Here is a 17,223-nt window from a genome sequence, read left to right on the forward strand (position 1 = left end):
GGTACACTTTATTGGTTGTTTACGTATATGGCGTATTGCTCCTTCGAATCGGGAGTGGTTTTCTTTGTGTGGCCATTCCTTTTTACCCCCAAAAAATGTAGCTTACTGCAAACAGGAGCAAACAGCAAAAAAAGAAATTAGTTTTAACTGAGGAGGAAAAAGGTTCACGTCAATTTGTAAGGCTGTGTCAAAGACTATCAGTCACTGCATGTGCTGCGGTTCGTGTCGGGTTAACAAGTGATTTACAAAAAAAATTGGACACCACTTCACATGGTGGGGTCACATGCAGTCCTGCACCAACATAATTTGCCCCCATTTTCTGTGACTGGCCATAAAAGCTGGTTGCTTCAGAATAATAAAGAAATTTCTTAGCCACATTTACATTCAGGCAAAAAGTATTGTGCAGCGATTTCACGTAATTAATCCTTGGTATGAAAAACTGGGCTCAACAGGTTCTTCCGGAAAGTTGGTTTCAAGAACTGAATTGTGCCAGTAGAAAAAAAATTACACAAAATGAAAAACAACCCAACAAAGGTCCTCAGTCCTGCCATGTATATTTCTGTGCTCTTTTCCTGTCATTTATACAAGCAACATAGCCGTATTGCTCATTACACTCCGCCTTTGCTTTTACAGGTCACCCAGAAAGGACAACCTCAGTTGAAGCTATAGGAATGTGGTGTAATAAAAATTTAATTTATATTATAAAACAATAGCAGTGTTGGTGTCTTGTTGAAAAAATAGGAAACATCCGCCTTTCTTGGACCTTTTGCATGCGTACTTATTTCTGAATAACCTGCAAACAATGTAAAATAGTTACCAGTTTCTTCTTGCCTTCTTTTTCTTTTAGGGTGAGAGCGGCTGCCTCTTTTCTTTCAGGTTGTTTTGAGTTGACTGTTTTTCATGGTTGATTCAGTTATTTAAGCATTCATGAGTAGACATATTCTCAGTCCAACTGAGTAGGCGTATTCTGACGTTTATCATGCTAAGCGCCACACGTGCACTTTGCATGTTCACCATGAGCACGGACGAGTGAAGATAGCACGCTTTTTTTTGTCAACATGTAACTGCCTAAGATTCCACATGAGCAAAATTATGGGCATTTTATGTGGCATAGAAATAATAGCAGTTGCCCTGCCAATCGGGGAACATAGTACCACATTTCAAACAATGTAGTTTTCCTGTTGCTTAGAAACGGCCTGCTTCGCATTTTATAGTTTATAAATGTAACTTAATGCTTGTCTGCAGCAGCTCTGATACACTAGAAAATGACAAGAATGAAGAGATGGGAATTGATTCCACAGATAATTTATACAGATAATTTTTCAATGCAGAGCATTTCAGTAACTCACGATGTCACCCGCGTTTACGTCCGTAGTCCGCACCGCACCCCTCCCTGCTATATAAAAAAAAAATACTATCCGGCGCCCGGTTTCGATCCCTCGACCCTGCGGGCGGAACGCAAAGTACATGGTGCTCTACCCACTGCGCCACAAAGCCGACACAGAATGGGACGCTACGAACGCGCCTTATATTGTTGACTCATTCAAATTACTGCTGACGAGCGCTCTCTCGTCACCAGTTGCCAGAAGTGCAACAACATTAACGTGACGCAAACTACTTAACGTCGTGCGCCCCCGGAAATGCTCTGCATTTGATCGTACCCCTCGCGAGGGGGATGTTTCACTGCGTCTTCTCTCGGTCGCGGGACCTGTGGCGCCATCTGGCGGGGGCGCGGCACAACTCGTAGCACTTTCTTTGAAAAAGCGCCTCGAAAGCGCGGCAAATATGAAATAGGGATGACGCGCTTTCGAGGCAATCCGCCGACGCGGCTGCTTTGTGTACAGACTCGGCGGCGAGCGTTCCGGGATTCTGGTGCCGACCGAACCCCATTTTCTTTTTTATGCAGTGTGTGTAGCATTTCATTTCACAAAAACCAAACATCCATGAATTTTTTCTAGAGGAACGCTGCAGATAACGCTCATGTATTGTTTTTTCTGTCTTACGTTTCCGTAATGTCTTGTTATTCTTCAACAACGTTGACAAATAAGAACATTAACACCGGAATTAGACGTTTAGACTTAGCTGTGAGTATATAAGACTATGGCGTGGATTTTGTTTCACTTTGGCCGGCTGGCTGAATCGAGTCCCAGACATACAGAAAGACCGATCAATATTTATGTAGCCCAAGAAAGACTCGTCTTTCAAAGAAATCAGACATTCTGTAATTTTCTAAATTCGGTAAACTCTGTACGACCAGGAAAGTATTGTAAAAGCGGTGGACATTGTTAAATGATTTGGGTCTATCACAGGTAGTGTGGTAAAGTGGGGGAAATGTTTGGGTTTCTGGCATGGGGACTGGTCTTTAACACCGGAATTTTTTTTATCATTCGTGACGTGAAATTGCCTAGGCGAGTCTTTGGAGCTTGGTAAAAAACTGTTTCAATGCACAAGGCAAACCGTGATGTACAAACAGCACTGCATCAGCAGCATAGCCTTTGACATTATGCACGTGAAAGAATGCAGGATAAAAGATCTATACATCTTCCTGCTTCATTTCACTGCGTCTCCATACTGAAAGTGCCTTTATTTACCAAAAGAAAGCTGGTCGGGAGTAGGGGGGTAAAATTTAAAGGTTACACTGCAAAACAATGTGTCTTAAGCGTTTCTTAAACACTATCGATGAGCTGCTTTAGATCGAAATTAAAATGGTTGCAGCGCAGTAACGACGACGGACGAGTAAGGAACAGACGGGACCTCATCCTCAAAGGTTGCCGACCCCTGCATAAGACAGTAGGCTGATGGGTCGGTAATTCTTTAGCTCTTTGGAATTGTCGTTCTTGAGTTTGAATTATGCAGGCATCTTTGCACGGCAGTGGTACCTTCAATGTCCGGAGGCATTCTGAAAATAATTCTGCTAGCTTTTTTAATACAACACCCCACGTGTAGGATAGCAAACTAGGCCACAGCCTGGTTGACATTCCTGCCCTTCCTTTGCGCTTATTCCTTCCTTCCTTCCACCACCATCCTTTAGAAGATCCATGGTTATTCCGTCGTAACCTTAGGATTCGCCTCTTTGGCTTGAGCAACTTTTCTACCTTGTTTTGTGTCACTTTTGGAACGTCGGAGGCCAGATAATCCGGTTAGTGCTGTTTCCTTGTCGAACCTTTCTAGAGTATAAATCGGCATAGAACCTTTCCGCTTCCTTAATTATCTCATCTCTGTTCTTCCTTGCGTTACCCCTTTAGTCTCTCAGCGATCTGTGTCAATAGCCAGCTTCTTCTGTTTCCCTTTAAGCCCCGCCGTAGGTTACCTTTTGTTTGATTCGCTCCACGTTGTAGGCACCTATGTCACTTCTTGCTTCTACAAGTATCAACCAATTTTGACAACTGCAGCAATTCCATCCACACTTTCTTCCTGGGTCTTTAATTTTCCTTTGTTTTTCAACAAGCCTTCTGTCCAGGTTCTGGCCCGTTAACTGCTACTGCTGAATCTGTGATTGCCATAATTCGGTTTTCATGCTGACAGTGATGATGCATCGGAAGGTACTTATAAGAACAAAGTTTTGCTCAGTGCCACGCACATACCACACTGAGTGACCATATACGTCTCCGGGCATCCCTTGGTCTTTTGGGTTCCACTCTGGTGTTTTCAAGACCTAACATGTGCTGGGATTCCCCAGTCTAGCTCCAGTCAGTGTTGTGACTCTCATGGACTCACCGGCAGAGCGTGCCGGTTCGGGTGTTGAGGGGGGCAGCTCCTTCAGAGGGCAGCACACGATGGGCAGCAGGATGTCGACACCGCAGAAGATGGGGAACTTGAGCCGGCCGATGTCCTTAAGAGAGTCGAGGCACTCTTGAATGGGCATGCAGCGGCCGTCGGTCAGTTCGTCGTCACGATCCGGGTCCCTCGCACGACACGGCCTCCCCTGTTCTGGTAACGGGGCGTTGAGGATGCGTTGGAAACGGGGCAGGGGCCACAGACAGCGTCAAATAAACGTTGCTGAGTTATTTATTTATCTAATACATACTGCGGGCCCCACTTCGGTCCAAGCAGGAGGGCACGGTACAATGCAAAGAGCAATGCCATAAAAACATAAACAGCAAACAATGCACAGTTACCCAGTATCGGAAAGACATGATTCAGTTACATGGCTCCATTCTGAAATAGGGCGCGTGAAATACGAGAATTTGAATGTGTTCGTTCTCGCGCAGTACGGAGTTAGAGAATTTGGTTTGTGAAGTCTTGTAGGTTTTGTGTTCAAGGTAAAAAGAAAAGGGGTTGCACCAAGGGCAAGTTTGCGATAAAAGAGACAGAAAATCAAGGCGAGACTTCTTTCTCCGATCCTGAAGGAAAGAAATATTAGCTAGCATTAGGCCTGAAGGGAAGTCCGTTCGCAAAAACTTAGAAGAGACGAACCGAATGGCCTTTCGTTGAATTCTCACGTTTTTTAATGTTTTGTTCAGTATGGGGGTCCCACACGATACTCGTTTATTCGAGGATCGGTGTAATGAAAGAAAGATAACTAAGGAGCTTCACGTTTGGAGGGGAATTTCGTAGCTTGTATCTCAAGAAGCACTATTTCCGGAATGCAGATGAGCAAATATTATCTATGTGCAAGTTCCATGATAAGTTGTTTGTGAGTGTGACGCCTAGGCACTTATAGCTGTGAAACTGCCGAGTGAAGACGATCCTAGTTTATACACATGTTAACTGTGGTTTTATCTTTCTTGTCACACAAAGATATCCACTTTTTTCCCAATTTAGTTCCATTCCCCACTCTACACACCACGTACGCACGTTATCAATGTTTTTGTTGAGTTCGATCTGATCATTAGTACCTGTGAGTTCTCGAAACAATACACAGTCATCAGCGCACAATCGAATTTGAACATTAGGGTCAACAACAATTACTAAATCGTTAGCATAAAACAGAAAAAGCAATGGTCCCAAAACCCTACCTTGCTGTCGGCCTTGGCATTAAACTAAACACACTACATAAAACAAAACAAAAACAGGCTTTAATAGGCCGCTTTTGTGAACAAGAACCGGTGCAAAAAAAATTTCCTCGGGCCGCTTAAGTCTGGCGACGGGGTTTGGAAGCCCGTGCTTATTATCAACTTCTTTACTGCTACATGGTATTTGCATCTCTTCATTTCGCCTTCACTTTTTTTTTGTCTTTTGGCGGGAGAGACTTGGACCTTCCTTCTTTCTGCTGCATAATGCTTGCGTCTCTTTATTCGCTTTCGTTCCTACTTCTTACACTTCATGCAAACCCTATACTACAACTTTTACGTTTCCAAGTCATAGTTTTGTTAATCCAGTTCATAGTTTTGCACGCAGACTGCCCCTTAAAGCTTCCGATTTCCGACCAATCCCGAAGTGAGCATGTAGAAAGGAACAACCGGAACTTTTTTCCCACACTTGCAGGTTGCGCAGATAGCACTGCTGGTAAGCAAAGAAAAAAATAAGATGGCACTCTTGGTGCAGCACTGGGCTTCGACTGTGGAAACCCGAGTTTAAATCCAATGGGATCATACATGTGTTTTTTTTATTATTATTATTATTCATCGTTACAGTGGCGGACATTTTCTTGACCGTACAACTGCAACGACAACCGCCGCGCTTTTTCGCAGTGTGGGGCACTTCGGGATTGTGCCTGAATAAGAAGAAAGGCTGTTTGCCAGGCTAGCTGCACTGAATGGGCCTTCATGGGTCTATCGACGTTATTGCTAAAATGGCTGGAATGTAACCACGCGCCCGTTGAATCGTACCACGAAGGACACGGAGCTGAATGCCACCCCTAGCGCACAATAATTTTTTTCTATAGGCTCCGCGATCTAAATGTTGGAAACAGAAATGATAACCGCAATTGAATTAGGCGCTCTTATGCAGAATTTTAAACACGACCGGCAGTAATGTGTCGAGGACGCCACACAAAAAACATAACTAAGTAATGCACAGTCGCAATCAATCTGAAGGGGATCGCTCGAGTGACGAAGAAACAAGCGGCATCGCCGTATCACGGGTTGTATCATGGTTTCATCATGTCGAACACTATGAGAGGAAAAAGACAGACCCTTTGCAAAATGGCCTGAGTGCTGGCGGAGAAGCAGTAAGCCATTCCGGCAACACTGTGCACCGCCATCATAAAGCTCATAAAAGAAGCGAAAACAGCGAAAATGCAGCAAACGCAGAGCAGCTAACGTCCGCCGCGGCGTAATAATGGCATATGCACTTCTCGTAAAGTTGTTTTTCCCATAACTGGGTGGGCAAATACTCTTGGTGCTCTTCCTTTGTTTGAAGAGCAGCATATTTTGGGCTTTTATTCGACGAGGTAGTCGACTGACGGACCCTACGAGATCCTACAATTTCAGCGTGGAATACCGTCTTCTGGGATGACGAACCGCAGCAAACGAATGCAGGATTCATTTCCAAGACGAATAGCCTTACCGCCGCCTACTATTTAGTCGTCGAGTCCTAATTGTGTTGATTCGATGCGCCCTTGCCCCTTCGTAGTGGCGGCTGGCCGCTATGAACGGACTATGGGGACCCGTTCTTTGCTGAGCGCTCATGTTGAGACCGTTCAAAGTTTACAAACCATTTGCAGAAAAGACGAAAGCATACGTTGTCTCCACATTGTCTCCACTAAATTTTTTCAACGAACTTTCGTTTCCTTGCATACAGTAAAATGTTGTCCCTCATCTCTCTCGATTGATGCGATCCATCTTTTTTCTTCTGCATGTCAGTTGGAAGCACTTGATAGGACACAAGCAAAAAAGCGCCGAAACTTTGCTGCCCAAATGTCCGGCGTTAATAACGGCGGCAGTCGTGACCGGCACGTGAAACGCAGCTCTGAAGATAGTGTACAAAAAAGACGTATTACACTGGAGATTCACAAATTAAAACGGGGGACGCTAAAGGTGCGCGTCGTATGTACCTTTCGCTCAGCATCACTGCACGTAAACAAACCGCTTGCAATGAGGTACGCAGCAGTGCGTGGGCATCGTGCTTTACAATTCTGCAAGAGCACTAGCAGCGTATACAAAACAACCAAAAATATCTATTTATGAGGCTACAAAATGGTGGAGCGATAGGCCAAAACGCGCAACCGCAACGGTGTTCCTGCGCGACGATTCCTTTATCATGGCGTCGTCGCGATAACCACCAGTGTTGTCACCGCTGAATATTCAGTGTGGCCCGCCTTTTTTCAAAGGGTCAACATCTCCAAAGTTCTGAAAACGGCCGCTATGCAGCTTTAAAGGCTCACTGATCGATGCTCCCGCGATCATGTTGGGATGGCAGTCAAAATTGAGGGAAGGTGATCGGAACGTTCCCCGATACATTTCTTCAACGCCCAATTTCAACGTCCAATTCAACGTCCGATTCTTCCACGTCCAATCGCTTCAACTTCAACGTCCAATAGTCGAAATGGCTTACGAATGTCTGTATCGCACATAAAAGTTGTGATGGCACTGTCTTTGATTTCAGCGAAGTTTATCATACTTCCTCGTTCAACATCGCATTATGAGATGACACGTTCAGAATGCCTGCTCAGCCCATTAGATCTGAATTCGTGTCCGTCATTAAAAAACGTCCACTTAACGGCTATCGTCGTTGTCCTTTCTGTTACCTGAACGCGTTCGACGGAATATTAACATTGTAAAAAAAAAAGTGTGATGTGTCCAAATATTCTGTCACCGCACCCTCTGGGAGCAGTTTCACCTTAAAAATTCACCTCAAAATTTCAACTTCGTTATTCGCATTATCAGCTTCACAAGTCTTCATTAGGATGCGCAAGAATTTGGTGCTAAGCCTTTTCAGCTGGCACATGATTATGTTCGCGTTTGTAAACTAATAACAACGAAAAGCAGAAGCGTGTGAGGAAGGATCAGAGCGGAGATTGGTGACTGCGAGAAGCAGAGACGTGCGAAGATTAACAAGGGACGCTCATAAGAACTCTACGCGGGGACAAAAATACGCAACAAAAAGAGAGAGGAACCGTATAGACATTCGTCAAGGTAGCGCCCCTACATTGCAAAGCCCTTCTAAAAAGCAATTTTAACAATTTCTCTGCCAAGTTAATCATGTTAAAATAAGTACACACCGAACCACATTGAAATTAGAGCAACCGCGAACCCTATAATTCAAATGTTTCACGCCGCAGCGAACAGACGCAGCTCGAGCAGCTTTGGCGGGATTACCTCCTGCGGCCTCGGCCTCGTCGAGCGAACTTGTTGACAGTAGAAAGAGGAAGAGGTGGCACAGAAGTGGAAAGGGTGCTCGTAACCTGAATGAGTCCATGATTCCTTCGTTTCCTGCTTGTCGCCTGCGCGGTTCCGGGATTTTTGGCGGGTATTGTTTCCCACAACATTCGCGGTCGCACCGACTGATGTGTGCTGCCTCTTTTCGCGGTCTTGAGGCGTATCGCTGACTGCGCCTGCGTAGTTGCTCAACCGGAGGCAACGACGTCCGACGCGAGACCGGTCATCCGCAATCTAATGCCGGGAAATTCCCTCTCCCAGTCACGATATGGGCCGTCCGCTTGGGAGATGCTTAGTGACACCCCTTGATTGTACAGCACGGGCGACTTTTCCTTCTCTGCGAGTATTTTCGTCGCGGGGAGACATAGTATCGCGTATGCTCATAGAGCGAGCGTGCTGACTGCGCTTTGTACCAGATTCTGCGGACGAATTCGCACCAATCATTCTCCACCAGTGCGCATGTTCCTACGTCTGCTAGTGTTTGTGTCTGTATTTCACTCATCTTTATTCTATTCTACACAGAGTAGCAAGTCAAGTGCGCTGTAAGCTGATATCTCGTCGTCATTAAAGCTCTCGCTCCCTCTCTCTCATTTACGGAGAGCACGCCACTGAGGTCGTGGAACCATGCTGCGCATGATGGCCGCTATCATTCAACTTAAAATGCAACTCAGTATTCTACCTGTCAACGAAGCCATAACGGATAATTTAGATGAAGTAGTGTATGGCTTGGTCAACAAGCCATTCCCACTACCTCCGAACAGCCAGTCTAATAACCCCACAAGGTTTGCGTTAAATAATAATTAGTCACTTCCAAATGCTTGAACAAATTACGGTAAACCAACTGCCAACTTTTCCGGTATCGAAGTCTGGAGAAATTCACCCGTGTTTACAGAATTCGTCGCGAATTGTCAAAACAGCCCATAAAATATAGGGTTACTACCCGCCCCGCGACTCGCGGCACTGCCCCAGATTGGGGGCGGTTGTCCCGCGTCGCGCTAGTGATACGAAGATCTCCAAAAGGTCCCTTGTGTGGTCAGCAAGTGTAATCGAACGTTTTGCGGTTCAACGGGGAGGTACCAACGTTATGCCTTGGGGAGCGCGTATTGTCATAACTGGGCAGCGAGGCATTTGATTGGTCATGGCACGCAGAGATGTATACCCGCAAGTCCAGGAAGAAGCTGAGGGAGGGAATCGCCGCACCATTGTGACCAGCGTCGTGACACGCGATAGAGGAATACGCGGGGGCGTGCTGCGAAGGAGGGCGTATAGCTGAAGCGGAAAACGTGCAGAGAACCGAGCGGACACTCACGGGCCCACTTTTACCATTGACGGCATTGCAGAGAGGAGATATTTACTTACGCGGATGCATACAGCGTCGCAGACCCTCCATATTGCGAAGGAATCTCTCCAAAAGTTCTAAAGTCAATTATTCTAGGTAATGTATCACTGTGCTGTGTCAGTGCACCCTCCTCATCGTGTCCTATACATTTTGCTAGCTGGGAGGGGGTCACCCTGCCATAAACTTGCTTCGAAACAGTGCATGGTCATATCAAAGCGTCAGTGCCCTTTTCAGACAATACTTTCGTACAATTGGTGCTTCTACCACAACATCACGATCACTGGAAAAGCCTTTCATTGTGATACCGGTACCATACGGTGCCCCAACAGTCTGCACCCGCCGAACGAGGATTTCGCAGCTGTCATTGATGCAGTCCACGAAGCCGCTCCGGATGATTTGGCGTTTCATCGAGACAGAGTGCATTATCGCTAGCGTCAATGAGCTCTGCCTAAAAAAAAACACCGCGATTAGTCGCTGCAAAGAAAAACAAAACTAGAGCCGTTCCACTCAATCTAAAAGCTGTCAGAAGTTCAGAGCAATGATTCGCCACAATGTGCTGTAGCAACGTAATCCGCTCACTGCTACCACCCAATGCAAGTGAGGTTTGCCGTACCGGTTAATTCCAACAACATACCTACCAAGTGTCCTGAACGTCAAAATTGCAATCTTTCTCTGTTGCATGATTAAATAGAGCAGCTTCTGAGACAAACTGGTTTTTTTTTTAATTCTATGTTATTATTCATTTTTTGCTTCGCAGATCTATGAAATTCTTAGCAACTGGCAGTTCAAGCCAAGCCAAACATATATCTCTTGATCGGGAGACGGGAAAAAGGTTCGCAACCACATCCACAAAAAATTATCTGAACAGCACGGATTACTCAAATAATTTAGATATGTGCATTAGTTAAGATAATTGGTAACTACCTGAACCTGCACTTGGCCCCTCTGTATTGTGCCTTTTGTTCGAATTCTGATTATGTCGAGCTTCTCTGTATTCGAAAGAATTAGAATCCCACCATCAAGTTCCAATAATGCTACTACTGGCTTCATTAGGCTACTTCACATACAACAGCATTAGCTTTGAAACTTGTAATGCTAGTTTTAGCACTAGAATTTGCAGCGAATTTTAAGTACCCGTGGTTAGTACAGTAGAATTTGATTATTCATAGTAGCAGTATAGCAGAACTAGTATTACCACCATAGCTGCGGCAGAAGTACGGGCAACGGTAAAAATAGTACCAGTGGTCGCGACAGCGAGTGCGGTACAGATAACGATGTTCAAACGTAGACCCTTGAAATGGGATCAATGCAAACGTTCTAAGCGACTCACAGACACGCATTCACAGCACTATGGAAAACATAGAAGCAATGGTTCATATTGCCGCGAACCATGCATTGGGTTTGTTTATTTATGTTTTGTTGTTACCGACCGGCTGCGCCGGGTTGTGTTATCTGTGTTATCCGTGCGCTAAGTGAAGCGCGTGTTCCGTTCTTTCTTTTTTATGCCGCACGTGTTAGCTCCTCTGGTAGGGAGAGTGTTTTGGACTAACGTCACCCCCCTAGAATAATCTTCTTTCTTCTAGAGTGTTCTCGATGAAATCGACCGTTCGAGATGCCGCGGTATTCGATTCACCGACACTCGCCTGCGCACGTCACTTTGTTGAGTGCTGCTTCAGCACCTCTGTATTTTTTGAGTTGTTAGGGGAGCGCAAGTTCACTCCAATAAACTTGTTTTCCCTTCAAGACAAAGGAAGGAAGAAAACTTTATTAAGAAAGGATGGCCCGAAGCCGCAGGGGAAGGGGGAGGGCAGGAAGAACGCTAGTAATGTCCAGCCATCGACGCCGCACAGACAAAGCTCCAGAGTGCTGTCAAGGTGTCCTTGACGCGCCAAGATGGCCGAATCCACTCTTCGTAGGAGTGAACCCACGCCGGGCGGTGTTGGGCGCGAAGCACGGCAAGGCCCGGGCAAGACCAGACGAACCCTTCCAGACGAACCCTTCCGGGCAAGACCAGACGAACCAGTTGAATCCTTCAAGACAACTGCGTCGTCTTTGGCTTCGTGACAATATGACGTTTACGCGCGCAGTTTTATTAAATTAGACGAATATTGTCTCGTCCGGCAAGACGTCAGCCATGACGTTGAGTATCCAGTCCACGTAGTTGGAGACCCTGCTGTATACGCCCGGGTACGAGGCCGACCCGCAGCCCACGCCGAAGGAGACGACGCCGATGGCCTCGAAGAAGTTCCGGCCGTCCCGCGTGGAGTTCGTCAGCAGCGGGCCACCCGAGTCTTGCTGCGCGAACGAAAAACAAAGGTCACGTGAGCACGGTCCGAAAGATAGGTGACAACTTCGGGCAGTATTATTAAACGACTAATATTAAATTCTGAACTAATGTTACAGTAGTATGCATCTCGTACTGCATGGGCCGTCTCTGTTAACTTCTTAGAAGCCGCTCTTCGGACATCATGACGCCGGCGAGAGTAGTCCCCATTTGTCGCACAAGTGGATGACTAACTGCGGTGTGATACTAATGCACAAGACAAAAAAATGGGGAACTAGGGACCCCGCCGATTTAAATGACCTTTGGCTTAAAGGGCCTCGAGGTCGCTCGCCCATACGAGTATAAGGCGCCCTAAGCGTCACTTGCATCAACTACAATTTGGCTCATTTTCAAATACCTGCGGAAATCTTAGGCTTGCAATCACTGCGTCTGTCTGCACGAACACGCATTCGATGAAACAACTAACAAATAAATTAAAATTTTCCTCGCATCTCCTGCCTTTTAGCTACGAGTGCAATCAGTATTACCGAACGCTTATACGTCGTGCCTGATTTATATATACAGTTGAACCTCGATTTAACGAAGCCACCGGGACCCGCGAATTATTTCGTTAAGTCGGGAACTTCGTAAAATCGAGAGAACGACAAATTTATTGCCCTGTAAAAAAAGCTCGTGACTTTCGCCTGCGCGCGCTTCGTGAGCAGCGGGAGCACACACTTCTCGTAGCTGGCCAGCGAAGTAAAAGCGTTCTCAGCACCCTCGTGTGCCGAGAGTGCACGGTGGAACTGACCCAAAGCCTGAAAAGAAATGCGCAGTCTGTCGTTCCGTGAAGTTTCGCTTTGTAGTTTCGTAAGAACCAAAACGAGAATGTCTCCGCTGCGTAGACTGTACCGCTCCTACGCTGGCAGCGCACTGCCAGACATTCTAGACGCCATAAATTTGGAAAAACCTCTTTTTCTATGCAACTTTTTCCCCTAAATGCTTCGTTAAATCGGGTTTGGCGGCGAAGTTTGTTTCTTTATTTCGAGTTCGTAAAAGCATTAAGCCTATGGGCAACTACGGAGGGAATCCGAATTTGTTCGTTAAATCGAGAAATTCGTAAAATCGGGTTTCGTAAAATCTAGTTTCAACTGTAGTACAAACTCGTAACCTAAGGCAATCTTCGTAAAAGCACTGCTATATCATTTGTTTTAATGGTAGAGTAGAACAAGAAATCCAGTAAAACTAAGTGCAGAAGGTAGTTGAAAAAGCGCGCAAAATAAAACAAAGAATGAACAAAGGTCTGACGGCCCGTCTATGCCATGGGCATCGTGTAGGCGCTTTGCCATGCAGACCTTGGTGGCTCATTAAAGCTTTTCCTCCGACGGCCGCTTCGCTCAATCTCTCTCCGTCTCATCTTGCACTGCGGCCAAAAAAGCTTGCCGCTGTTAATGTCCAACGCAGAGTGACGCAGCCAACGCGGTGACGCACGCGAGCCCCTCAGTGCCTTCTCAATAAGAGAACGCCTTGTTCGCGCCGGGATAGCCAACCCATCTATCTCACCGGCTTGAATGTTTTCCCTAGACAACTGCCCAGTCCCAAAACACGAGTGCGTCTGACGTCAGGGGGGAGGGGGGAAGAATCGGACGCTTAGGCACCATCGCTCATGCTTGCCAGCGTTTCGTACCCGGTCAAAAGCAAGCAGCGCTGCTAATCTACTGGAAATTAAAAGAAATAAAAATGTGACAGGTCTCTGGACAGTTTAGTTCTGAGAAGCACCGAAGGAGGTTCGTACCCACATTGCGTACGCCTCCGCATGAATCATCAGCGACGATTATCTTGAGCTCCGAGTCCGTTTGATGCGCGGTATAATGACGAGTAGACCCCTTACATCGCTTACACCAGCCATTAAGCATCCCTTGCTTACGCGGAAAATAATCTCCGCCGCCCTCTCACCCCGATGAGGCACACTTTGACGTGGGCGAAAAGCCTGCAGTGTTCTCCCTTGGTGGCCACAGTTTCACAAAAGAACGAAGCAGCGCGGGGGCGGTTTGAATCTGCTTACTTCCCCGTACTTTTTATTTCAACAAACGCATAAAATACACATACAACAGAAATTATTACGCTTGTTAACTTCTTGTTAACAGCGGAGCTGTTGTTGTTGGCCGTAATGTCTGCGGCGTCATCAGAAAACACCGGGTGATAGTTACTCCTGCCATTTACCGTGCCCGTGAGCACGCGTTTTTACGAGGAGTGCCCGGCGTCGCCCAGGCTTGCGCCTGGCGCTCGCAAAGATACCAAGAAAACAGTTCACATGCGTGAGCACAAGACAGCTCACGCTACAGACGCCCAGTCCGCGAAACCGATTGCCGGCTTTTGTATAGCGCATGTTGACTTATTCCACTTTGCGAGAAATGTGTAAGCCTGCGGACAAAACGATTCGGGCCCGCCAGTCATGCATGAGGAAGACGACGATATAGATGAATATCATGATCACGACACTACTACTACCGCAGTGAAAAGCGATGACGGAACATCTAAATAAACAATTTCAAACCTGATTCAATCCATGGTGATGTGTCCTTCGGTGCTTAGACAGAAAGTGTGGTTCAAGCCTTTCGCGACTTAGTGTAAGCTTCGCCATTTTTTTTAATACTCTTAATTTTCACGTACCTTCACACGTTTTTTTTTTTTATCCTTACCCCAAGGGTCGTCCTTAGTTCGGTTGTGCACTGATTCAGGAACTGTCTTATCATCATCATCATCAGCAGCAGCAGCAGCAGCAGCAGCAGCAGCCTATCTACGCCCACTGCATGGCAAAGGCCTATCCCATGGATCTCCATTTATCCCGGTCCTGTGCTAACTGCGACCAATTTATCCCTGCAAACTTCTTAATCTCATCTTCTCAGCTAACTTCCTGCCGTTCCGTGACACGCTTGCTTCTCTAGGGATCCGATCTCTTACCCTTCATGACCAAAGGTTATCTTGCCTTTGCATTACATTCCCTGCCCACACCCGTTTCTTCTTCCTAATTTCTACTAATATGTATTTTGTCTTTAACACGCGTTTGTTCCCTGGCCCACTCGGCTCTCTTCTTGTCCCTTGTCTGTTCTATTGCTCGCTGAGTCGTCCTCAATTTAAGTCGAACCCTCTTAGTGAGCCTACAGATTTCTGCCCCGTAGGTGAGTGGTGGCGTAGAGGTACAGCCACCACCTCACGTGCAGGACCATGGTTCGAATCCCGGTGCCAAACGATTCCCACCGGATTTTTAAAAATCCGCGTGTTGATGGAATCGCAAAATGAGGCTTGGGGTGCGGCCTGATCCCGACGACCATTACGGGTAACGCACTCGCTCACCAGAGCCGGATTGGCCAACCTGGTGTAGTAATGGTCGAAACCTCCCATGATTACACCAATTAACTGCGTTGGAGCAACTCCAAATGCCGAGCCAGGTAAATGTAATAACATTTCAATTTGAAATTGAGTTTCCAGTAGCATGCCTTGGCCTCCTCCCCAAGGTGATAATCAACCATGACGCGGTGGTGTAGATAACTAGCGAGATGAAGGCCTTCGTGCGGCTACTCCGTTACCAAGCGTCGCTAATACGAAACCAAGCAGTAAGGAATAAAACTGTACAGGCGCACGCGCTAATACGTACAATCAGGCCACCGCACACCTGTGTGCACACCGCACACCGCAGGTGCGTGTGCGCACGCATACAGTCACAGTGCTTATTAGACATAGCCATAGTATCATATATGCCTATCGGCACCACAGTTACTTCGAATTATTGCTTATTGCACAACGCACTTTGAGCATGCTCTAAACGTTTTCCCCTAGTGTGTACTATCAAATAGGAACAATTCAGTTCATGGCTTTCAGTACATGCATGCGCACCCTGGCGACAGGCCGCGTATGAAAATCAGGAATAAATTCTTACTACGCATGCGCAGCCCTCCGCTTAGAATGCGGAGCATTTATTAAAGACTACGCGCATCATTGTTCATATTTCAATGTATCTTGTTAGTATGCAAATATTTTACTGCAAGACATCTACAAACGCCGCCTGCGGAGCGCGGGGCGTTCTGGTCGCCAAGGTCATTGTCACCGGCTGCACGAGGCACGCACAAGGTCACATGCCGCCATCCTCGCATCAAGAATACACCTGCCGTTATGATTGCATTAGTGCGATGGACTGCATTAAGTATACGCAAGTTGTTTTATATATTGTCATTCTATTCTCAAGCGGAGCTTGTATTGGCTGACAATTACGCCGTTGGTGGTGGGGTAGGCCGAAACGCCTTGCGGCAAAGCCAACTTTATCCACGTGTTCTGAAGATGATGATAATGACGTCTATCACGATTTTGATGATGATAAGTATGTCCTTGAAGTGTTCGGCACGGACCCACGCGGGGATTGGCAGCGATGAAGTGTTGCCTGTGCCTCCGCTGGAGCTTGCAGATAGGTTGTTGGAGCTCGCCGTTCGCAACTGGCGCGCCGCGCACACAAGTGTCGCGCTATAGCACGTCACAATGTGACCCAATCAGCGTCGCCGCTCGCATCACGCTCCATAGCAGATGGGGTCGCTCGCTCTCGTCGGGCAGTTCACCTTCTAGCGCGGAATGGGTAGGCCGGGCGTGGTTCGCTTCATGGAAGAACGGGCAGCTATTAAAAGACCTTCCCCATAATCGCAGAAGGATGATCTACAATAACGTATACCAAAAATTCGTATTCGGGTAGAGCTCAGCGAAATGAAAGGGTTTCATTTTGGTCGATTGATGCTTTTGCGTTTTCATTTCAGTCATCGCGCTCTGAATTTGGCAGAAGTGTTCTCGTTTTCCTTTTGCAATCATTGCGTTTCGACTTTCGCTTTCGTTTTCACTGAAGTTAGGCTTCGCGTGCACCCCTGTTTCCACAGCGAAGGGCCTCGTTTTTGTTGCTGTACCTTGGTTCGACTGTATACGTATATCAGACCCCTCCACTTCATTACTCTCACTGTCGGTCAGACGTCATGTCTTCAGGATAACACTAAGTAGACACACTTGGGAACAAAATGGCGGGTATCAAACAGATACCTGACAGGCATCGACGCCGCCGTTCGTGAGGTTTCCGCCGCAGAGGAAGTCGCCGTTGATTCCTCTGGGGAACTTGTCAGCGTAGTTCGACAGGCCCTCGTAGCGCCGCTCGCACAATTGGTTGTCGATCAATGGTATCCGGGCCTGCTGCAGAACCGTCTGTAGACGTCCACCTGTAAGCAGTTCATAGGTTGAACCTCCAATGCCCACTTAAAGTTGGCTTTCCTGCTGTTTGTCTAACTCGGACGAACGCCGCCAGTGAGGCATAGCAAGCTTTGCTTTTA

General features: G+C 46.8%; 2 protein-coding genes across 4 annotated transcripts in view; both read right to left on the reverse strand.

Annotated features, from left to right (window-relative positions):
• LOC144174608 (prostasin-like) overlaps positions 1–8,435 on the reverse strand; it is a 33,876-nt gene extending 25,441 nt beyond the window's left edge. The window contains exons 1-2 of one of the 2 annotated variants that reach the window (XM_077703383.1): positions 8,202–8,435; positions 3,718–3,930 (exon numbers count right to left, since the gene is read on the reverse strand). In XM_077703383.1, the coding sequence (XP_077559509.1) occupies positions 3,718–3,930; positions 8,202–8,301 (313 nt within the window). In that variant the 5' untranslated portion in view covers positions 8,302–8,435. The remainder of the gene's footprint in view (positions 1–3,717; positions 3,931–8,201) is intronic. The other variant, XM_077703382.1, reaches the window with a different exon arrangement.
• Positions 8,436–11,343: 2,908 nt separating this feature from the next.
• Positions 11,344–17,223, reverse strand: part of LOC144174609 (venom peptide isomerase heavy chain-like) — a 35,385-nt gene continuing 29,505 nt past the window's right edge. For both annotated transcript variants that reach the window (XM_077703385.1, XM_077703386.1), the window contains exons 8-9: positions 16,940–17,112; positions 11,344–11,895 (exon numbers count right to left, since the gene is read on the reverse strand). In XM_077703385.1, coding sequence (XP_077559511.1) covers positions 11,698–11,895; positions 16,940–17,112 — 371 coding nt within the window. In that variant the 3' untranslated portion in view covers positions 11,344–11,697. The remainder of the gene's footprint in view (positions 11,896–16,939; positions 17,113–17,223) is intronic.

The sequence above is a fragment of the Haemaphysalis longicornis genome, unplaced genomic scaffold, assembly GCF_048455015.1.
Source record: "Haemaphysalis longicornis isolate Haplotype H1 unplaced genomic scaffold, Haemaphysalis longicornis Haplotype H1 scaffold_3, whole genome shotgun sequence".
Classification (NCBI taxonomy): domain Eukaryota; kingdom Metazoa; phylum Arthropoda; class Arachnida; order Ixodida; family Ixodidae; genus Haemaphysalis; species Haemaphysalis longicornis.